Source organism: Rhinopithecus bieti, unplaced genomic scaffold, assembly GCF_001698545.2.
Source record: "Rhinopithecus bieti isolate Rb0 unplaced genomic scaffold, ASM169854v2 scaffold_37314, whole genome shotgun sequence".
Taxonomy (NCBI): domain Eukaryota; kingdom Metazoa; phylum Chordata; class Mammalia; order Primates; family Cercopithecidae; genus Rhinopithecus; species Rhinopithecus bieti.
Window position 1 is genome coordinate 1,000,028 of NW_016816196.1, and position 23,460 is coordinate 1,023,487.

General features: G+C 39.9%; 2 protein-coding genes across 8 annotated transcripts in view; one reads left to right on the forward strand and one right to left on the reverse strand.

The window, feature by feature from the left end:
• Positions 1 to 4,482: 4,482 nt before the first annotated feature.
• Positions 4,483 to 12,286, reverse strand: PHOSPHO2 (phosphatase, orphan 2). 7 transcript variants are annotated; one of them, XM_017854478.1, is made up of 5 exons: positions 12,094 to 12,286; positions 11,469 to 11,501; positions 9,568 to 9,738; positions 9,121 to 9,239; positions 4,483 to 5,245 (listed from the first exon to the last, which is right to left on the reverse strand). In XM_017854478.1, exon 5 carries the CDS (start codon positions 5,217 to 5,219, stop codon positions 4,494 to 4,496), a length of 726 nt encoding a protein of 241 aa, XP_017709967.1. In that variant the 5' UTR covers positions 5,220 to 5,245; positions 9,121 to 9,239; positions 9,568 to 9,738; positions 11,469 to 11,501; positions 12,094 to 12,286; the 3' UTR covers positions 4,483 to 4,493. The 7 variants fall into 7 exon arrangements, with proteins under 7 accessions (XP_017709967.1, XP_017709962.1, XP_017709963.1 ...); XM_017854473.1 differs by having other exon boundaries at positions 11,974 to 12,259; XM_017854474.1 differs by lacking the exon at positions 9,121 to 9,239.
• Positions 12,287 to 12,293: 7 nt separating this feature from the next.
• Positions 12,294 to 23,460, forward strand: part of CFAP210 (cilia and flagella associated protein 210) — a 63,210-nt gene continuing 52,043 nt past the window's right edge. Inside the window, 1 exon segment of the mRNA XM_017854471.1 lies at positions 12,294 to 12,462. Coding sequence (XP_017709960.1) covers positions 12,396 to 12,462 — 67 coding nt within the window. The 5' untranslated portion in view covers positions 12,294 to 12,395.

Genomic DNA, 23,460 nt, shown 5'->3' on the forward strand with positions numbered 1-23,460 from the left:
ACTACCCAGCTAAATGCTCCTGAATTCCTGACCCACAGAAACTGTGAGATAACTGTTTATTTTTCCAAGCTGTTAAGTTTTGAAGTAATTTATTATGTAGCAATAGATAATTAACACAGTCAAACTACCAAAGCTTACTCAAGAAAAGCTACACAATGGAGTAGTCCTATATCCATGAAAGAAATGGAATTTGTGGTTAAAACCTTTCAAAAGGGAAAACTCCAGGTCTGGATAGTTTCACTGTTGTATTCTATCAAGCATTTAAGAAAGAAAGAAAAAATGCCAGCTATTAGCTTAATTGTTGCTCCTTTCAAAGTAATATTTATTTTGGCTGCTTTATACTTTTTCCATCTTCGGTTATCAGCAGTTTTACAACAGTGTAATTTCATGTGGTTTTCATTTTATTTATCCTGTTTGGGGTTTATGAGGGTTCTTGAATCTGAGGTTTGACGTCTTTCAATTTTGTTTTTTACAAATTTTTAAAATATATTTTTTGTATTCTTTTGTTTGTTTTACCCAAGTCCTGCCTCAGGATCTATCTTTCGATTTTGTAAAGTTTTATTATTATTATTATTATTTTTGAGACAGAGTCTCACTCTGTCCCCCAGGCTGGAGTGCAGTGGTGCAATCTGTGCTTACTGCAAGCTCTGCCTCCTGGGTTCATGCCATTCTCCTGCCTCAGCCTCCCGAGTAGCTGGGACTACAGGCGCCCGCCACCACGCCCAGCTAGTTTTTTGTATTTTAGTAGAGACAGGGTTTCACCGTGTTAGCCAGGATGGTCTCGATCTCCTGACTTCGTGATCCACCCGCCTCGGCCTCCCAAAGTGCTGGGATTATAGGCATGAGCCACCGCGTGCAAGCCAATAATTATCTCTTAAACTATTGCTTATGTTTCATTTTCTTTCTCCTCTCTTGGGACACAAATTTCCTCTGTTATATCTTCTTACTAAATCTATGTCTCAACTTTTGTATTTTTATTATTTTGTCTCTCTGCATCATTCTGGATTTTTTCTTGTAACTTGTGTTCATTCACCAATTCTTTCTTCAGCTATGCCTGTTCTGTCAATTCTATCCATCAAGCTCCTAATTTCAATCATGCTATTTTCAGTTCTAGTGTTTCCTTTAAAAATTTTTTTAAGTTGATGCAAAATAATTGTACATATTTATGACATATATGGTGATATTTTGATACATTTACTGTATAGTGATTAGATCAGGGAAATCAGCATATTCTTCAACTCAAAACATTTCTCATTTGTGTTGGGAACATTCAATATCCTCTATTTGGAAATATATATTATTATTAACGATACTCATCCTACAGTGCAGAAGAATGCTAGAACTTATTTCTCCCATCTAGCTGTTTCATTTTGTTTTTAATATATTTTTCAATGCTTTGCCAAAATTCTTGTAAGTTTAATTTTTTTTTTTAAGCTTGTCTCTGAAAACTCCAATATCTGGAGGTCCCTACAGATGTTTAAATAGAAGCTTCTGCTGGTATTCACTCATGTCTCTTTGTGTGGCTACTTTTTGTGTGTTCTACAGTGCACCTGCAAAACTATTTGTAGATTTTGAGGCCTAATTTGTTAGTTTTCTACATTGCATAACAATATTACCACAAATCTGGTGTCTTAAGAACAAGACACATTTATTATCTCACAGGTTCTGTGGGTCAGGAGTTCAAGCACAGATTTAGCTGCCTTCTTTCTGTTTCCTGGTCTCAAAAGGCTGCAATCAAGGTGTTAGCTAGAGCTGAGGTCTCAGCTAGGGCTCCACTGAACCAGGATTCACTTCCAAAATAACAAGGTTGTTGGCAATCTTCAGTTCCGAGCACACCACTGGAACAAGGATCTGTTTTCCTGCTGACTACTGGCTAGAGGCCACCCTTAGTTTCTTGCCATGAGGCCCTCTCCAGCGTCTGGTTTACAGCATGGCAGCTTGCTTCTTCAAAGTCAACAAGAGTCTCTTAATAAGATGAATATTAGAATTTGGTGTAATCATGTCCATCTCATCATCTTCGTGGTAGTCTATGAATTAGAATCAAGTCATAGGAGTCTCCCTCCACACAAGGAATACCAGGGGACAGGGATCATAGTGGCCACCTTAGAGTCTGCCTGTTACACCTAGGATGTTAATTTCTTCCTGAAAAGCAAATGTAGATTTGCTTCTGCCATGCATCTGGGAGCTCTAAAAACCTTAGATAACCTCAATCTAATTTCAGAAACAGAGGGTATTTGAAGCTGAGCTGCCATCCCTTTGAAGTCCTGCTTACTTCTGGACCATTGTTACTCCTAATGAGTAGCCATTTGGGATCCTCACCCCAAGTAAGGGAAAGGGTTTACCAGTGCAGGTCCCTTCTTCCTTGTCCCATGAGGTTATCAAAATGGCCATTCAACATCTGAGCAACACCTTACCACTTACAGAACTGGCCAAAGGGAAAACGGCTCCCCTAACAAAGTTTCTGTTTCCTTAGGAATTCTTCATTGTTGCCAGCTCGCTGATGTCTTCAACCAGGTGTTTTAATTAATTTTAAGTTTATCTTTTTTTTTTTTTTTTTTTTAAGAGATGGGGTCTCCCCATGTTGCCGAGGCTGTTCTCAAACTCCTGAGCTCATGTGATCCCCTCGCCTTGGCCTCCCAAAGTGCTGGGATTAAAGGTGTGAGCCACGACACCCAGCCCAGATGTTTTTAAAATTTTGTTCAGCTGCCAGCTTTTATAGATGTTCTCAGTGAAGATCTAGGACAAATTTCTTGGTCTACCATCATTGTAAATGAAAGCCTTTATTTTTATTTATTGTAGAGATGGGGTCTCCCTATATTGCCCAGGCTAGTCTTGAACTCCTGGCCTCAAGTGATCCTCCTACCTTGGCTTCCCAAACTGCTGGGATTATAGGTGTGAGCCATTGTGCTCAGCCTACTTTTTTATGTCCAGCATTTGGAGAGGGCCACATGGCAAGAAATTAAGTCAGCAAGAAAACAGATTCTTGTTCCAGTAGTTTGCTAGGAACTGAATATTGGCAACAACTCTTATTTTGGAAGTGAATCCTGCTTCAGTGGAGCCTCAGCTGAGACCTCAGCTCTGAAAACATCTGAAACACAGATGTGTTTCAACATAATCTAACCTAAAGCAAAACAAAGATTTTTCAACCTAGAAAAAAGATTAGCGAGTACTAATTATATTGAATATTTCTATTTCTGGAGCTTTCCATAATTTGGAAAATACAATATTATTAAATACTGCATTTTTATGGCTAAAACATGAATCTAGAAATTAGCATGGACTTATAAAACATTTTAGATCAGTTGATATTTGCTAATATCCCTATATGAAAGTCTTAAATATTAAGTATTGCTGCAAATTATATACAGTATTGAATTGCTCAAAACTGCATTGCCAAATATAAACACCACACTGATTAAACTAGCTACTGTAGTTGTCTATGGTGCTATGATATAAAGTTAGAATATTTGAAGGACATTAATAGTATAATAGTACTTCATTTCAAATGGAAAGTCTGAAATTGATGAAAACTTCAACAATAGATACTGCATCTCTACCTTTAAAATACACTGGTTTGGGAGGATATTATATAAATTTGGCAGCCTTTTATTCTTATGTGAATAAAGCATTAGGCTTTATTTTTTAAGATCTGTAACTACTGGACATACTTTCAAAATAAGTATCTGGCTGGCCATGGTGGCTCATGCCTGTAATCCCAGCACTTTGGGAAGCCAAGGCAGGAGGATCACTTGAATCCAAGATTTTGAGATCTGTGCAAAGTAGTGAGATCTCATCTCCAACAAAATATAACAAAACAGCTGGCATGGTGGCGCGAGGCTGTAGTCCTAGCTCCTCAGGAGGCTGAGGTGCGAGCATCACTTGAGTCCGGGAGGTTGGGGCTACAGTGTGAGAAGATCAAGTCACTGCAATCCAGGCTAGGTGACAGAGACCTTGTCTCAAAAGAGGAGGAATATCTAAAAGAATAAAATATGCTTACTTGCTCGAGAAATAAATTTAAAAATATAACCTATCAACCACCTTTAGTGGAGACCACTAGCTGTACCTACCTCAATTCTGTACTTTTTCCCCAACTTTTCCTGGGCATGTGACTACCTGGAATGACAGCTCTATTTTCCATCTTTCTTTGCTATTTACAAGTAAGGCATTATGACTAAGTTTGGCCAATGACATTTCAATAGAAGTGTTGGGTACAACTTCTGGGAAATTTCTTTAGACAGGGGATGTAACTTTCTCACTGCCCTCCTTGCTGTGAGGGCTAGAGCTTCACCAGCAACCTTGGATCAAGGGTTGAATGCCAACTGCTGAGGTTGGTAGACTAATACAGCAACTTGAAATACTTACCTCTGGAATTCTTTTATGTGAGAGGAAAAAAAAAATTCTCTGTCTTTTTTTTTAAGCCTCTGGTATTTGGGGTTTTAGTTTTATGCTGCTGAACCTAATCTTAAGTGATACACTTTTCAATTGCTGGCATATTAATCCTTTATTAGAAATTGTAAATGAGAAATTATATCAACACCTGAGGACCAAACTACAACAGAATATTCCATAGGCTCAAGATTTTGAGACATTCTGGAAAGAGTTTTCTGTAAGGTATATCCTTTCCGTGGCATGGCAACATCATCATTCTTTAAAAAGGTGACTGGACAGACATCATTTCCACCATCACCAATATAAACAATTTGTGTATAATTCACTCCCTGTTGTAACTGTTTATCTACAAATTCTATCAAAACTACCTTTTTGCAAAGATTCTTTGGGCATCTATTGCAAGAATGAGTATGATAATTTTCCACAGTGAGATGACCACTGCTATTAAAAGCCGCTGGATTTGTAAACACTTTATCAAATACATCATGAAAACTGGCAGCTTTTAAAACCCAATCTATGAAGACTGAATTTGAATCTGAAATAATAATGCAGTCAAATTTATCCTTATTCTTTCTTATAAAGTTGAAGAGTTCCACCATCCCTGGAGTGAAAGGCAATGATGTCACTGCTCTTTTCATTTCATGTTCTCTTACACCTTTATCTCCCAAATACTTAAAGACTCTGCCCATAAATTCTGTCCAAAATCCTTTTTGATAAGAATCATGTAGTTCAATAGGAAGTTTTTTGTTGGGAGCACATTGTACAATCCAAGTGTCACTATTGTCATCTATGATTGTATTGTCAAAGTCAAAAACTAGCAAAATTTTCATGGTTCCAGAAGTAGATTTGGATTATCCTGAAAAAGAAAAAATATTATTCTCTAAACAAACTCTGTTTACATATCTAACTAAAACACTTATTTAATAAACATAACTGTTAATATGTTAAAAGAAGGAATATAAACAAAGTGATTAAGCACTTCGAGACCACTACCTAACCACTTTTCTCTAAGAAGCAAAGTTCATATTTGAGTATTTTAAGTGGAAAACAAAATATATAAAAAGGACATTCATAGTATTTTTGTGTTCCTGGGGATGTGTTTCTTATAGAAGTTATAAGAAAGAAAAAAAGGCATTCTTACTATCATCACATTATCAATCAAACCACACTTATTTTATTAGATTAAAATATTTACAATCCTCATATTAAATAACAGGTCATGTATAAAGGATTCTCTGTGTACTACCCAAAATCCTGAACAAATTTAACATAGCATGAAATTTTGCAAGATGTAAAATAATTTTTTAAAAAAGGTATTTGCTAACAAAAACAAGCAATGGGGAAAGGATTCCCTATTTAATAATGGTGCTAGGATAACTGGCTAGCCATATGCAGAAAACTGAAACTGGACCCCTTCCTTACACCATACACAAAAATCAACTCAAGGTGGATTAAAGACTTAAGTGTAAAACCCAAACTATAAAAAACCTAGAAGAAAATCTAGGTAATACCATTCAGGACACAGCACAGGCAAAGATTTCATGACAAAGATGCCAAAAGCAAATGCAACAAAAGCAAAAATTGACAAATGGTATCTAATTAAACTAAAGAGCTTCTGCACAGCAAAAGAAACTATCAACAGAGTAAACAGACAACTTAGAGAATGGGAGAACATTTTTGCAGTTTATCCATCTGACAAAGGTCTAATGTCTAGCAATTATTATAAAGTTGAAAAATTATACCATCCCTGAAGTGAAAGGCATTGATGTCACTGCTTTTTTCATTTTATATTACATCTTTAGCTCCCAACTATTTAAAGACTCTGCTCGGCCGGGCGCGGTGGCTCAAGCCTGTAATCCTAGCACTTTGGGAGGCCGAGACGGGCGGAACGCGAGGTCAGGCGATCGAGACCATCCTGGCTAACACGGTGAAACCCCGTCTCTACTAAAACTACAAAAAACTAGCCGGGCGAGGTGGCGGTGCCTGTAGTCCCAGCTACCTGGGAGGCTGAGGCAGGAGAATGGCGTGAACCCGGGAGGCGGAGCTTGCAGTGAGCTGAGATCCGGCCACTGCACTCCAGCCTGGGCGACAGAGCCAGACTCCCTCTCAAAAAAAAAAATAAATAAAAATAAAAAAATAAAGACTCTGCTCATAAAATCTGCCCACAATCCTTTTTGATAAGAATCATGTAGTTCCTTGTTAAGGAACTTAAACAAATTTACAAGAAAAAACAAACAGCCCCATTAAGAAGTGGGGAAAGGACACAAACAGACAATTCTTGAAAGAAGACATGGCCGGGCGCGGTGGCTCAAGCCTGTAATCCCAGCACTTTGGGAGGCCGAGACGGGCGGATCACGAGGTCAGGAGATCGAGACCATCCTGGCTAACACGGTGAAACTCCGTCTCTACTAAAAAATACAAAAAAACTAGCCAGGCGAGGTGGCGGGCGCCTGTAGTCCCAGCTACTCCGGAGGCTGAGGCAGGAGAATAGCGTGAACCCGGGAGGCGGAGCTTGCAGTGAGCTGAGATCCGGCCACTGCACTCCAGCCTGGGCGACAGAGCAAGACTCCGTCTCAAAAAAAAAAAAAAAAAAAAAAAAAAAAAATACGTGTGCCCAAGAAATATATGAAAGAAAAAAAAGCTCAATATCACTGATCATTAGAGAAATGCAAACTAAAGCCACAATGAGATACCATCTTATACTAGTCAGAATGGCTATCATTAAATAGTCAAAAAACAACCTGGCAAAGTTGTGGAAAAAAAGGAACGCTTTTACACTGTTGGTAGGAGTGTAAATTAGTTCAACCATCGTGGAAGACAGTGTGGTGATTCCTCAAAGACGTAGAGGCCGAAATACCACTTGACCCAGCAATCCCATTACTGGGTATATACCCAAAGAAATATAAATCATTCTATTATAAAGATACATGCATGCATATGTTCACTGCAGCACTGTTCACAATAGCAAAGACATGGAATCAACCTAAATGCCCGTCAATGATAGACTGCATAAAGAAAATGTGGTACTTATACACCATGGAATATTATGCAGCTATAAAAAGGAATGAGATGATGTCCTTTACAGGGACATGGATGGAGCTGGAAGCCATCATCCTCAGTGAACTAACACAGAAACAACAACAACAACAACAAAAACAAACACCACGTGTTCTCATTTATAAGTGGGAGCTGAATCATGAGAACACATGGAATGGAACAACATACACTGGGGCCTGTCGGAGGGTTGGGGGTAGGAGGAGGCAGAGCATCAGGAAAATAGCTAGTGGATGCTGGGCTTAATACCTAGGTGACGTGATGATCTGTGCAGCAGAGCATCATGGCACACGCTTACCTATGTAACATATCTACATATCCTGCACATGTACCCCGAACTTAAAAGGTAGAAATCAAAAAAATTTTAAAAAGGTGTTTAGTTTAAAATCAATTTCTAAATGCCAATATTACAATTAAATGATTGCTGACACTCTATATGATAGTCTAAACAAATTACCTGAGAACTGAAGGCCAATTCTTCAGAACTACAAGTAACTTGGTTAAGAGTTTTGACATGTTTATTTATATCTGCTCTAGATAGGTTAGCTCTGGGGTGCCAAATAATTTGAATACACCTGAGTAATCATATTGTTTGTGGTGTGACACTTACGTCTCTGTTTTCATTAGAACATAATGAAAGTGATTAATTATAAATCTCAAGAGAAAAGGAAAGAATAAGCTGGTCAACTGATGGTAAGAATAAACATTATTTATAAAAAATAACTATATAGAATATCCAGAAAAGGATATAATTAATGTGTGTAAACAGATAATAATAATAATTTTGAGAGTCATTATATGTCAGGTACTGGCCTAAAAACTTTGCAGTATCATACAATTTAATTGTAATAACCCTATTAAGTAGGAATCATTATTATCTTCATCTTAAAGATGTATAAGCTGGATCTTAAAGTGGTTAGGTGTTAGTAAAGTGCCAGAGCTGGAATCTTAGGTTGATTTGATTCCAGACTCAATGCTTTTAAGTACCAAATTCCGGTGTTAAAAAATAGAATTAAAGGCCAGGTGCTGTGGCTCACGCCTGTAATCCCAGCACTTTGGGCGGCCAAGGCAGGCGGATCACGAGGTCAAGAGATCGAGACCATTCTGGCCAACATGGTGAAACCCCATCTCTACTAAAAGTACAAAAAAAAAATTAGCTGGGCGTGGTGGTGCTCGCCTGTAGTCCCAGCTACTCAGGAGGCTGAGGCAGGAGAATTGCTTGAACCCAGGAGGCGGAGGTTGCAGTGAGCCAAGATCGTGCCACTGCACTCCAGCCTGGCAACAGAGCGAGACTCCGTCTCAAAAAAATAGCATTTAATGACTACTCATTAGTTTAAAAATAAAATACTAAGTAGGTCATTTCGGCAGAAAGATATTTAATTACATAAAAACATTCATTAGTTTCAAAGTACACACTAACTGTAACACCACGTCGGTGATACACTTTATAACCATTTTGAGGTTTCTACAAGAAATCCTAAAAGACAAAGAACTCAAGCAATAAGAAAAGATCAATTAAAATGAAAACATGGCATTTAGCCACACATATTCTCCAGTTTATAACAGTTGATACCCAGTAGTGAAGACAGAGTAGAGCTCTTGATTCACATAAGACTAAGTATTCTGTGTCTCTTAATTTAGAATATCTAGAGAATAATTAACCTACAGGGGTATCACCTGTTGTGTGAATGTGGCTGATACATAATATTTTCTTACTCTGGATCCTTGTATCACTAAATGCCTAATCCAGATGCTTCTGACTGGTTCCCTGAGATTTAAATGCAGAATTCACTTTCCTACAGAAACAATGTAATAAATAATAAGGCATAATTGACAATCACATTAGTACTGTAACTAGGCATGTTTTAAATTAAATATGCTTTTTGAGTATTCTGAATTTATAATTAAAACACATTTCAAATGTAACTCACTGTTGTTTGAAAACCTCAAGCCTAAACTTAATTAGCCACAAATTACTGAAATTCCTGAATTATTAGCCTCAAAATAGCATGAGACTGAGCTAACAGTTCCCCTGCTGATCTGAAAGTGCACTTTAAAAGTTTCACATCTTTTTCTATTAGTATTTTCTCACCGCTCAACATAAACCTTTATAAAAATACTTACCCAACTTAGTATTTCCAAGACAATCTTACTTCAGCATTGGGATTAGGATAAACAATCACGACAATCTTCAGTCTTAAACACCAGCCAGTTGTTTTCAAACATTACTCCTATTCTATATACAGGGAACAGAGTCTTCTGGTTTGGAGCAAAATAATGGAAACTTCTTAACTCCTAAAATTGATAAACGTATTTTAAAAGCTTTAACATTTGCATTTTCTAATTATGTTGTTTGTCTTATGTCAGAAAAGTATCTCTTGGCAATAGGAGAACAAAGTTTTGCTTTCCACTTGGTATCGACTTGGTGTCGAAAATAAGAAATGTTATGTGAAAATAAGTTTTGTCCAGTGGATAAAATCATAGTGCTAAGCTGATTGAGATTTTCAGAGTCCATTTTTTTCTTTTTACTTGTTTAATAATAGAGTAATTCCACATTCTATTGTCAATAGACATTTAGAGATTTAGTGCTGTATTAGAAATTAAAATGTCTCCAAAAATTAAGGATATGCACAAAGATTTAGTTTTAAGAATGTGAATCTATTTTGAAACCAGTCTGTTAAAATTCCAAAAAGAGTTAACTGTTCTCTTCAAAAGCACAATCTATGTCCATTTGGTATGTCTGCAATGTTTCCATAGTGTAACAATATCCTATGTACTTTACACAATGAAAATTAGAAACTACACAGACATCCAAGAATTGGGAAATAGTTAAATAAGATATACATGTGACGGCATATAATAGAATATCCAGCCAATAAAAGCTAAGATATTCAGTTCAAATTAAATAAGCAAGTCACAAAACAATGTGTACAGTATAATCCTGTTTTTGTTTTAGAAAATGTTTACGTGTGCAGTGGAATGGTTATGGTTGGTTCAACCGTAGTTCACACTTTTTCTACATTAATTTTGTAATAAAATTTTTTTTCTTCTCAGAATAATTTAAACTGTTTCAGATCAGAGTGCATATGCTACCTTATTAAATTCACAACAAAGAAAAAAAAGAGTAGTGGGTAAAGGACAAACAATTCTAGACTGACTTGGATTGTGGTTGGAGTTGGAATCTCGAGTCTGAAGTCAAATTACATCTGACCACCATGTCAAATTGGCAAGTAACTGACATCAAATCATGAGATTCAATACTTTTTGTAACTAATTTTGTTAAAATTCCAGAGAATTTTTGTTGGGAGACAATTCTCCCTGTGTCTCCGGTGGTTGTGCACGTCTTACTGACTGCTCTTTCCTCTATTGTTTCAAGGATGTTTGTACAGTGGACAGCCTTGAGAAACATGCTTATTTGTTCAAATGATAAAGATCTGGGTTCCCTAAGCTCAGGGCTGCTTTCCTGTAATTCGACATACTCTACATCTAGGTGCCTTCTTGCCCACTTTGCATTATCCTGTGGGAACTGGGGCTTTAGGTAACTCAGGCAAAATTGCTGATATACTGGCTACTGCTGGGAGTAATTCATTCCTGAAACGAATAGTCTTCTGTCTTCCATGAAACTGCCAGGCTAAGTTAGCCTGCAAACAGGGTAAAATCTCTGTTCCTTCCCAGTTCTTGACACTTTGGCACTGCAAGCTCCGCCTCCCGGATTCACGCCATTCTCCTGCCTCAGCCTCCTGGGTAGCTGGGACTACAGGCGCCCCCCACCACGTCCGGCTAATTTTTTTTGTATTTTTGGTAGAGACAGGGTTTCACCGTGTTAGCCAGGATGGTCTCCATCTCCTGACCTCGTGATCTGCCTGCCTCGGCCTCCCAAAGTGCTGGGATTACAGGCGTGAGCCACCACGCCTGGCCTCCAGTTCTTGACACTTTTTAAGGTATGCTTCCAAAAATCTACCAGCGCTCTATGTGCACAAACTAATTTCTGTCTACAAATATTTTCTTAATTATTCCATACTTACCAGCATTATTACGTGGAACATCTGATAGAAAACCTAAAGAAAAATAGCACGACTGTGTGTTAGGACGTTCGTTATTAAAAATCTTTTTGTTCTTTCACTTTGAGAGACTCCAATTTGGTGCATTATGTGTACACATCAGAGCCAACTTGTTAGTAATGAAGTTATCTGTACATCAATGTATTACAAAAAGATCTTCTGAAACCAAATGCGCAGCTACTCCTAACAGATTTCTGTGGTCATGTATTTACCAAGAAATTTAAAATATCTCAAAGGTCCTAACATAAATGTTCTAAGCATATCATTAAGTTTTAACATTCCTATCTTTTAAAAACCTGGCCCCATCTAGTCCTGACCATGCCCCAGAAACCAAAGGATTAAAAAAACAGAGTTTATGTCAGCGAATCCGCGGGTTTTTATAATTAAGGGAGGGCTTTGCTCCTCACATTCCACCCGCGAGGAGATCGGGGACACACACACCACGCCTAGGCCTCGCGCGCTCACACACCTGCCGGCTCCACCCCGAGGGTAGGCATCGGACCCAATCGGAGGTCGTCCCCCGTGGAGCGCGCAGCAGGCGAGGATGGGAGTAGCAGGCAGGGCGGGGGTTCACGGGCTTCTCACTGACCCAGGCCCGCCGTCGGCAGCCGCCCCGGCGCCCGTGACGCTCCTGCTGGTTCAGTCCTTTGACCTAGCCCCACGCCTGCCCGCTGGGCAGCCGCACTCACAAGCCCAGCTCGCAGGCGCAGGCGCAGGCGCCTCTCTTCGCTAGCCCGACTGCCAACTGCAGCGCTTTCCCCGTTCTTCGGCGACGGCTGGCGTCACTTCCGGCGGCGTTGCCAAGCAACCGCGTGGTTCGAGTAACAACGTCCACTGGCTGGAGTCCGCGGCGCTTGGCGCCACAGTCACTTTTCCAGATCTGGGCGCACTATGGACACCTCGTCAGAGATGCTGGTACGGTTTGGACGACGCTGTGGACAGGCGAAGGAAAGTACAGGTGAGCTAACCTGACCTATCCAGGGACAGGGATTGTTTCTGGACCCCCGGCATGGAGTGAGAGGCGAGGATGCCGAATGAGGGCTTCAGTTGCTTTTTGAAATGGACTCCATCAAGTCGAAAGCATCCTCAATAAGCATCTTTGGGCTCTGTGTAAAGTTAGGCCGTCCTCAGGTGAATGGGTGAAGGAGGGAAACGGGGAGTGGAAGTGGGTGGGAGAATGTTTACAGAAATAGGGGTGGAGAAAAGATAGGAAATCAGAGACCCCCCACCCCCAGCTAACCTAAAACTGCGCAGTTACAGCTCTGAGAGTCTGGGCTTTGTTAAATTTCCGGCACGCTTAAAGTTTGTTATTCACTGATTGAATTGGAATATCTCTTGGAAATATAAGTTCCCTCTTTAGAGTCTTGGCTCTGCTGCAAACTTGCTGATTGGTCTTTACTAAAAGTCTCTGAAAGAAATATCTCCATTTCCTCCTCTCTAAAGTAAATGTAAGGTATCTCTCTAAGTCAGATGCTTTCATAGAGTTAAAAAAAATCGTGCGACATAAAGTATTGTAATTCAGATGACCTGTTATAACAATTTGATTTTGGAATAGAAATAGACTTCTAAAGAACTCTATCAATTCTAGCTACGACAGTTTCTTAAGTCTGTAAATTGGCAATTAATGTTGTCATGGTGACAACTAGAACTTTGGCAGTTTGAAGTATCTTCATGTCGTTGCCCGAGCTTCTGTAGCAATAGTGCCCCCTGCACGAGATGCAGAGTGAGAGCCAGTCGTTCTTCACTAGTGGATATTTATGCAGTGGAGGTTTTATGAGGTTAGCAGCAGACTTTTGCTGTGTAAAAGGAAAGAAACAGTACCAATATGACAAGTATTGGAAAAGCACAATTACTCCCACATATTCACTTGCCTGCATATGCATTTCTGCACTACCTGGTTTAGATTTACCTAATAGTTGTTAAATAATGTTTTGTGGTAACTAGCTCACAAGCTTCCAACCGAGCCTCGCTGCTAAATTTTAATCTCCATTTTTAGGGGAAGGCTAAGTAGGAGAGGGTTTCAGAGATGTATGCAGCTATTTGTAAAACAAATAATTTATCAAGATTTAGTGGGGTGAGATCAGCCAGAATGGTGAAATAGGATCTATGCCTGAAATCCTGTCCTCCATAAAATCAACAAGAACAGTGGCAAAAATCATCATTATCGACTTTTTCAGAACTCTGGAAATTAACCAAAGGCTTGCAACAATATGTGGAGTGTTTGCTAAAGAAAACAGCTGGATTTTGTAACAACAGCGAGGTTTTTGGCATCTTAATTTGCCATTGTCCTATACTTTTCTCCTAGCCCCATGGCAGCCTAGATAACCACAGCAATCACAGTGAAAAATACTGACTTAGCAACTTGTAGAGGGGACAAAACAGAATTTGACCCACTCCAAAGCCAGGCAACTGTTATTATTCGACATATCTGATAGTTCCTTGGAGAATCTCACTCATGAGGCTTATTGTTATTTAGTCTGACTTCAGACTCACCAAGTATGTTTGTCAAATGATCAGTGGCAATTTTAAATATCACAGCTATCAGAGGCAGTACTATAGTTTTAACGTGTCCTCTAAAAAGCATGTGTGGGAACTTAATCCCCAGTGTAAAAATGTTGGAAGGTAGGGACTAATGAGAGGTGATTAGGCCATGAGAGAAGAATAAAGGGATTAATGCCATTATCTGGGGAGTGGGTTCATTATAAAAGTGGGAAAGTTGGCCCTCTTCTCTCTCTCTCTATCTATCTGTCTCTCTGTCTCTCTCTCGCTCTCTCTCTCTCTGTGCATGTGTGTCTGTTGCCCTCTCTTTGCCCTTTTGCCACGTAATGCCTTCCATCATGTTATGATGAGGCACGAAGGCTGCTGCCAGATGCTGGCACCTTGATACTGGCTTTCTCAGCCTCCAGAACCATAAGCCAATAAATATCTATTCTTTATGAATTACCCAGCCTAAGGTGTTCTGTTATAACAGCATGAAACAGGCAGGCAGTGATACAGTTGGGAGGCAAACAACACGCTGACCAAAAAACTTAAAAGGATCAGCTGGGAAGTGATATGTCCATAGGGAGCTTTGGAAAACTCCTGACATATTCCTGGGAATCTAGAAGGCCAAATGCATGCATAGAGCTACATACATGCCCAGGAAAGACCTGAAAATGCCTCTCACCTATGACTTACCTTGAGACTCTGTTTAAGAAAGAAGTAAAAGCTAAGATGGAGTTGTAAATTGCCTGCCCGAGCATTGAAGGCATGCCTTAATGCTCACAGACAGTCCCTCGGCAGAGACTGGGAGACTTGTTAGTTCTAGTCATCCAAAGATGTGTCTGTCTGGTTATTAGCTGACCACTAAGCAAACCAGAGACTCCAGTGACTCCAGTGGCCACATGTGACAAAGAATACAGACTACAGAATTGGTTCAGTGAAGTCATGAAACAACAACAGCAGGAATAAGAAACTTTGGGTGTATGTGGAGATCTGATTTCCAGAGTTGAAACATATATGTACAGTTTTTAATAAATATTATGAAAGATGAAAATAAATATGACCCAAACATAAGAAAAGGTTTCAGTAGAAAGTGTCTTTGAAATGGACTCCACCAAGTTGAAAGCATCCTCAGTAATCATCTTTTGACTCTGTGGAAATTAGGCCGTTTTGCCCTCAGGTGAATGGGTGGAAGAGGGAAAGGGGCTGTGGAACTGGCAGGGAGGATGTCTACAGAAGTAGGGGTGGAGAAAAGGTAGGAAATCAGAGACCCCCTCAACTGACCTAAAACTGTGCAGTTGCAGTTGTTGTAAGCCCAGATGTTGGATTTACTAGATAAAAACTTTTGTAAATTTATAGCTATTGTAAATATATTTAAAGAACTCAAGTGAAAGTCTAAAGAACTATAGAAAAGTATTAAGAATGTTGTCTTACCAAATAGAGGGTATCAATGAAGATTTTAAAAAATTATAAAAAGAAACTGAACAGAAATGTTGGAGTTGAAAAACACAATAACTGAATTAAAAAATTCACTAGAGGGATCAATAGCAGATTTGAACTTGCAGAAGAAATAATCAATGAACTTGAAGATAAGTCAATTGAGATTATTCAGTCTCAGAATAGTGAGAAAGAAAAAAAGATAAAAGAATGAAGAAAAACAAGCAGATCTTCAGAGAAATGTAGGTCACCGGCAAATATGCCAACATAAATGTAACTTGAGTTCTGGAAGGAAAAGAGCAGAGAAAGGGGTAAAAACATTTGAAGAATTAATGGCCAAAAGCTTTCCAAATTTGATGAAAAACATTACACATTCAAAAGGCTCAGTGATCCTCTAAGTACGGTAAACTCAACTCAAAGAGATCCACAGCTGTACACATCATGATCAAACTGTTGAAAGCTAAAGACAAAGAAAATCTTGAAAGCACAAGAGAGAAACGACATTACATAAAATTAATCCTCAACAAGATTAACAACAAATTTCTTATAAGAAGTTATGGAGTCCAGGGGCAGCAGGCTGATATATTCAAAGTACTGAAAGAAAAAGTCTTCAAGAATTCTTTTTTTTTTTCTTTTTTTTGAGACAGAGTCTTGCTCTTGTCACCCAGGCTGGTGTGCAGTGGCATGATCTCAGCTCATTGCAACCTCTGCCTCCCAGGTTCAAGTGATTCTCCTGCCTCAGCCTCCTGAGTAGCTGGGATTACAGGCACCCACCACCATGCCTGGCTAATTTTTGTATTTTTAGTAGAGATGGGGTTTTGCCGTGTTGGCCAGGCATGTCTCAAACTCCTGACCTCAGGTGATCCCACCTTCAGTTATTAATTGAAAAAATTATCACGAAGAAAAACTGAGGACCAGATGGCTTCATTGGTTAATTCTAAATGTTTAATGAAATATTAACATAAATCCTTCCAAATCTTTTTAAAAAATAAAGAAGAGGAAGGGGCACTTTCCAACTCATTCTATAAGGGCAGTATTGCCAACATCAGACAAAGACATCACAAGAAAACTATAGATGATTATCCTTTATGAATAGAGATGCAAAAATCTTCAACATAGTTTTAGCACATCAGCTAGATGTGGCACACACCTCCCAGCTACTTGGGAGGCTGAGGTGGGAGGACCACTTGAGGCCAGGAATTTGAGGCTGTAATGTGCTATGGTCACACTTGTAAATAGCCACTGCACTCCAGCCTGGGCAACATAGCAAGACCCCATCTCAAAAAATAAGTTGATTAATTAAATAAAATACTAGCAAACCAAATCCAGCAACATATAAAAATTATTATATACCATGACGAAGTGGTATTTATCCCAGGAATGCAAGGTTGGCTTAAAAACAATTAATGTGCCGGGCGTGGTGGCTCAAGCCTGTAATCCCAGCACTTTGGGAGGCCGAGACGGGCGGATCACGAGGTCAGGAGATCAAGACCATCCTGGCTAACCCGGTGAAACCCCGTCTCTATTAAAAAATACAAAAAAAACTAGCCGGGCGAGGTGGCAGGCACCTGTAGTCCCAGCTACTGGGGAGGCTGAGGCAGGAGAATGGAGTTAACCCAGGAGGCGGAGCTTGCAGTGAGCCAAGATCCGGCCACTGCCCTCCAGCCCGGGCGACAGAGCGAGACTCCGTCTCAAAAAAAACAAAACAAAACAAAAAAACCAATTAATGTAGTACACTGTATAAATAGAATAAAGAACAAAACTACATGATTATCCTAATAGAAAAAACATTTGACAAATCCAACATTCCATTTATGATAAAAACAACAAACTAGGAATAGAAAGGAATTTTCTTAACCTGATAAAGGAGACCTATGAAAAGCCTATAGCTAACATCATAGTTAATGGTGATAGACTGAAAGCCTGATCAGGAAAAGACAAGTATGCCTGCTTTCATCACTTCTATTTAACATCATACTAGAAATTCTAGCCATGGCATTTAGGCAAGCAAAACAGAAGGCCATCCAGATTGGAAAGGAAAAAATAAAACTTTCTATTTTCACAGATGACATGATATTCTATATTAAAAATCCTAAAGGATACAATTATTAGATCTAATAAAGTTTAGTGGCATTGAAAGATGATCAATTTACAAAATTGTATTTCTTTACACTTGCAATGAACAATCTGATAATAAATTTAAGAAAACAATTCCATTTACAATAGCACCAAAATACTTAGGAAAAGTTTTTCTAAGGAAAAATACTTATAGGAATAAGCAAAATTTATCTCTTTTTTTTTTTTTTTTTTTTTTTTTTTTTTTTTTTTTTTTTTTTGAGACGGATCTTGCTCTGCCGCCCAGGCTGGAGGCAGTGGCCGATCGTCAAGCTCACTGCAAGCTCCCGCCTCCCGGGTTCACGCCATTCTCCTGTCCCAAGCCTCCCGAGTACTGGACACAGGCCCCGCTCGCCGCCGGCTAGTTTTTGTATTTTTAGTAGAAGACGGGGTTCACCGTATTACCAGGATGGTCTCGATCTCTGACCTCATGATCCGCCCGTCCGGCCTCCCAAAGTGCTGGGATTACAGGGCTTGAGCCACCGCGCCCGGGCCCAAAATTTAATCTTTTAAAAAACTACAAAACATTATTGAAAAAAGTTAGATGTAAATAAATGGAAAGACATCTTGATATGGTTTGGATGTATCCTCGCCCAAATCTCAACTTGAATTCCCAGGTGTTGTGGGCACATGGAGATAATTGAATCATGGGGGCTGGCCTTTCCTGTGCTATTCTTGTGATAGTAAATAAGTCTTATGAGATCAAAGGGATTTATCAGGGATTTCTACTTTTGCTTCTTCCTCATTTTCTCTTGCTGCCACCACGTAAGAAGTGTCTTTCACCTCCTGCCATGATTCTGAGGCCTCCCCAGCCATGTGGAACTGTAGGTCTAATTAAATCTCTTTTTTCTCAGTCTTCAGTATATCTTTATCAGCAGGGTGAAAATGGATTAATATAGTAAATTGGTACCAGCAGAGTGGGGCATTGCTGGAAAGATAACTGAAAATGTGGAAGTGACTTTGGAACTGGGTAACAGGCAGAGATTGGAACAGTTTGAAGAGCTCAGAAGAAGACACGAAAATATGGGAAAGTTTGGAACTTCCTAGAGACTTGTTGAATGACTTTGACCAAAATGCTGATAGCGATATGGACAGTGAAATCCAGGCCGAGGTGGTCTCAGATGGAGATAAGGAACTTTTTAGAAACTGGAATAAAGGTGATTCTTGCTATGTTTTGGCAAAAAGACTGGCGTCATTTTGTCCCTGCCCTAAAGATTTGTGGAACTTTGAGAAATATGATTTAGGGTGTCTGGCAGAAGAAATTTCTAAGCAGCAAAGCATTCAAGAGGTGAGTTGGGTACTGTTAAGGGCATTCAGTTTTAAAAGGAAACAGACCATAAAATTCAGAAAATTTGTAGTCTGAAAAACCAATTTTCTGGGGAGAAATTCAAGCCAGCTGCAGAAATCTGCATAAGCATCAAGGAGCCTAATGTTAATCACCAAGACCATGGGGAAAATGTCTCCAGGCCATGTTGGAGACCTTCACAGCAGCCCCTCCTGTCACAGGCCTAGAGGTCCAGGAGGAAAAAGTGGTTTTATGGTCTGGGCCCAGGGTCCCTGTGCTGTGTGCAGCCTATAGACTTGGTGCCGTGTCCTAGCTGCTCCAGCCATGGCTGAAAGGAGCCACTGTAGAGCTCATGCTGTGGCTTCAGAGGGTGGAAGCTGCCAAGCCTTGGCAGCTTCCACATGGTGTTGAGCCTGTGGGTGCGCAGAAGTCAAGAATTGAGGTTTGGGAACCTCCACCTAGATTTCAGAAGATATATGGAAATGCCTGGATGCCCAGGCAAAAGTTTGCTGCAGAGGCAGGGCCCTTATGGAGAACCTCTGCTAGGGCAGTGCAGAAGGGAATTGTGGGGTCGGAGCTCCCACATAGAGTCCCTACTGGGACATTATCTAGTGGAGCTGTGAGAAGAGGGCCACCATCCTCCAGACCCCAGCATGGTAGATCCACTGACAGTTTGCACCATGCACCTGGAAAAGCCGCAGACACTCAATGCCAGTTCATGAAAGCAGCCAGGAGGGAGGCTGTGCCCTGCAAAGCCACAGGGGCAGAACTGTCAAAGACCATTGGAACCCACTTTTGCATCAGTGTGACCTGAATGTGAGACCTAGAGTCAAAGGAGATCATTTTGGAGCTTTAAAATTGTATTGCCCTGCTGGATTTCAGACTTGCATGGGTCCTGTAGTCCCTTTGTTTTGGCCAATGTCTCCCATTTGGAATGGCTGTATTTGCCTAATACCTGTACCCCCATTGTATCTAGGAAGTAATTAGCTTGCTTTTGATTTTTTTTTTTTTTTTTGAGACAGAGTCTCGCTCTGTCGCCCAGGCTGGAGTGCAGTGGCCAGATCTCAGCTCACTGCAAGCTCCGCTGGGTTTACGCCATTCTCCTGCCTCAGCCTCCCAAGTAGCTGGGACTACAGGCGCCTGCCACCTCACCTGGCTAGTTTTTTGTATTTTTTTAGTAGAGACGGGGTTTCACCATGTTTGCCAGGATGGTCTCGATCTCCTGACCTCGTGATCCGCCCGTCTCAGCCTCCCAAAGTGCTGGGATTACAGGCTTGAGCCACCGCGCCCGGCTTGCTTTTGATTTTACAGGCTCATAGGCAGAAGGGACTTGCCTTGTCTCAGATGAGACTTTGGACTACAGACTTTTGGGTTAATGCTGAAATGAGTTAAGACTTTGGGGGACTGTTGTGAAGGCATGATTGGTTTTGAAATGTGAGGATATGAGATTTAGAGGGACCAGGGGCAGAATGATATGGTTTGGCTGTGTCCCCACCCAAATCTCAACTTGAATGGTATCTCCCAGAATTCCTACATGTTGTGGGAGGGACCCAGGGAGAGGTAATTGAATCATGGGGACTGGTCTTTACCATGCCATTCTTACAATAGTGAATACATCTCATGAGATCTGATGGGATTATCAGGGGTTTCCACTTTTGCTTCTTCCTCATTTTCTCTTGCTGCCATCATGTAAGAAGTGCCTTTTGCCTCTCACCATGATCCTGAGGCCTCCCCAGCCATGTGGAACTGTAAGTCCAACTAAACTTTTTTTTCTCCCTAGTCTCGGGTATGTCTTTATCAGCAGCATGAAAATAGACTAATACACATTTCATGTTAATGGGCTGGGAGACTTAGTATGGTTAACATGGTTTGAATATTTGTCCCCTTCAAAACTCATGTTGAAAATTAATTCCCAAAATGGCAGTATTGAGAGGTGGGGCCTTTAAGAAGTGATTGGGTCATGAGGGATCTGCCCTCATGAATGGATTAGAAATGGGGTCTTGCTGTGAATGGATTAACGGCTTATGCTGGAATTGGGACTCTTGGCTTCATAAGAAGAGGAAGAGAGATCTCAGCTAGCATCCTCAGCCCCCTTGCCATATGATGCCCTACACTACTTCCAGACTCTGCAGAGAGACCTCACCAGCAAGAAAGCCCTCAACAAATGCAGCCCCTCAACCTTGCGCTTCTCAGCCTCTATAATTGTAAGAAATAAAATCATTTTCTTTACAAATTATCTAGTTTCAGATATTCTGATATAGCAACAGAAAATGGACTAAGACAGATGGCAACACTTCCCAAATTGATCTACACATTTAACACAATTCCTATCAAAATTCTACTTGGCTTTCTTGTGGATATTGGCAAGCTGATCCTAGAATTCATATGGAAATGAAAAGGACAATAGAATAGCTAAAACAATTTTGAATCAGAAGAAATATTAACAAGTAAGAGGACTCACACTTCATGATATTAAGACTTACTACAAAGCTACACTCATTGGCTGGACATGGGAGTGTGCACCTATAGTCCCAGCTACTCAGGTGGTTGTGGCCAGAAGGATCACTTGAGACCAGGAGTTTGAGGGTGTAGTGCACAATGGCTGTGATTATGAATAGCTACTGCACTCCAGTCAGAGCTACATAGAGAGACCCTGTTTCTAAAAACAATTAAAAAACCTACAGTCACCAAGAGATTGTAGTGTTGGCTTAAGGAAAGACATATAGATGAGTGTAATAGAAATAATGAAATAAACCCATACATCTATACTAAATGGGTTTTGACAAGAATGTTAATGCAATGGGGAAAGAGTAGAATTTTTAACAAATGGTGCCAGGATAAGTGGATATCCATATACAAAATAATGAATTTCGACTCCCAAATTAATATACACCTCACACTACATACAAATATTAGTTTGAAATGAATCATATAACTAAATATAAAAGCTAGAACTATAAAACTATTAGAAGAAAACTTAGATATACATCTTTATTACCTTGGATTAGGCAACAATTTCTTAGATGTGACACCAAAAGCACAATCAACCCAAGATAAATAGATTTGGCCTTCATCAAAATTAAAAACTTCAGTATGAATACATCAAAGAACACTATCAAAAAGTGCAAATACATCCACCGAATGGGAGAAGATATTTGCAAATTATATATATGCTAAGGATCTATAATCCAGATTATAAAGAATTCTTTCAACTCAACAATAAAAAGCTCATTTTTAAAAAGGGACAAATGATTTGAACTGATATTTCTCCAAACAAGATGTACAAACAGCCAATAAGCACATGAAATGATGCTCAACTTCATTACCCATTATAGAAATACAAATCAAGACAACAGTGAGAAACCACTTCCCACCCACTAGGATGAATGAAAAAAATAAAGGGGCAGTAATAACTGTTGGGAAGGATGTGGAGAAATTGAAACCTTCGTATGTTGTTAGTGGAAATGTAAAATAGTATAGCAACTTTGAAAAACAATTTGACACTTTCTCAAAATGTTAAATATGGAGTTATAATTCTGTTCCTAAGCATAACCAAAGATAATGAAAAACGTATGTCCACACAAAAACATGTGAATGTTCATAACAGAATTATTCATAGTAGTCAAAAGGTGGAAACACCCCTAATGTCCATCAATTGATAATGGATAAACAAAATGTGCTACATCTATAGAATGGAATATTACTCACCATAAAAAGGAATTAGGGCCAGGCGTGGTGGCTCATACCTGTAATCCCAGCACTTTGGGAGGCCAAGGCAGGTGGATCACTTGATGCCATGAGTTTGAGACCAGCCAGGCCAACATGGTGAAACCCCATGTCTACTAAAAATACAAAAAAATTAAGTTGGGCGTGGTGGTGCACGACCGTAATCCCAGCTACTTGGGAGGCTTGGCAGGAGAACTGCTTGAGCCTGGGAGATGGAGGTTGCAGTGAGCCGAGATTGTGCCACCGCACTCCAGTCTGGGCGATGGAGACAGACTCATCTCAACAACAACAACAACAACAACAACAACAACAGAAAGGAATCAAGTATGGATACATTCTACAATGTGAATGAACCTTGAAAGAGGCCAGATATAAAAGGCCACATATTGTATTATTCCATGCACATGAAATGTCTCGAATAGGCAAATTCAAAAAAGTAGAGCCAGAAAGTAGATTAGTGGTTGCCAGGAGCTATGAGGAGGAGAGGACTGCTAATGCATAGAGTGTCCTTCGGAGTGATGAAAATGTTCTGAATTAGATATTAGTGATAGTTGCCCAGCTTTGAGAATAGAGTAAAAACCATCGAATGCTACTGTTTGCAGTGGTGGATTTTTATGTGTATTATAACTCAATAAAAAGATGATCTAATCCATGGAAAATGTGTCAATATGGCAGGCAGATGGACTGATTTTAGACACTTTTAGGTAACTTGCCACTGCTTTTGTCCCCTCTCTCCTGCTTGCTAGTCTGCCTATTTATATTCTCTCTCTGTCCATCTGTCTCTGTCTTTCATGTCCCTTCATTCAGTTGTGGTCTGCCCTTCTTCAACTTCTCTAACAGCCTCTACTGACATTGTATGAGAGTTACTGTGGGGTAGAAATCTTGGAAGTAAGATTGCCCTCTAAGAACTAA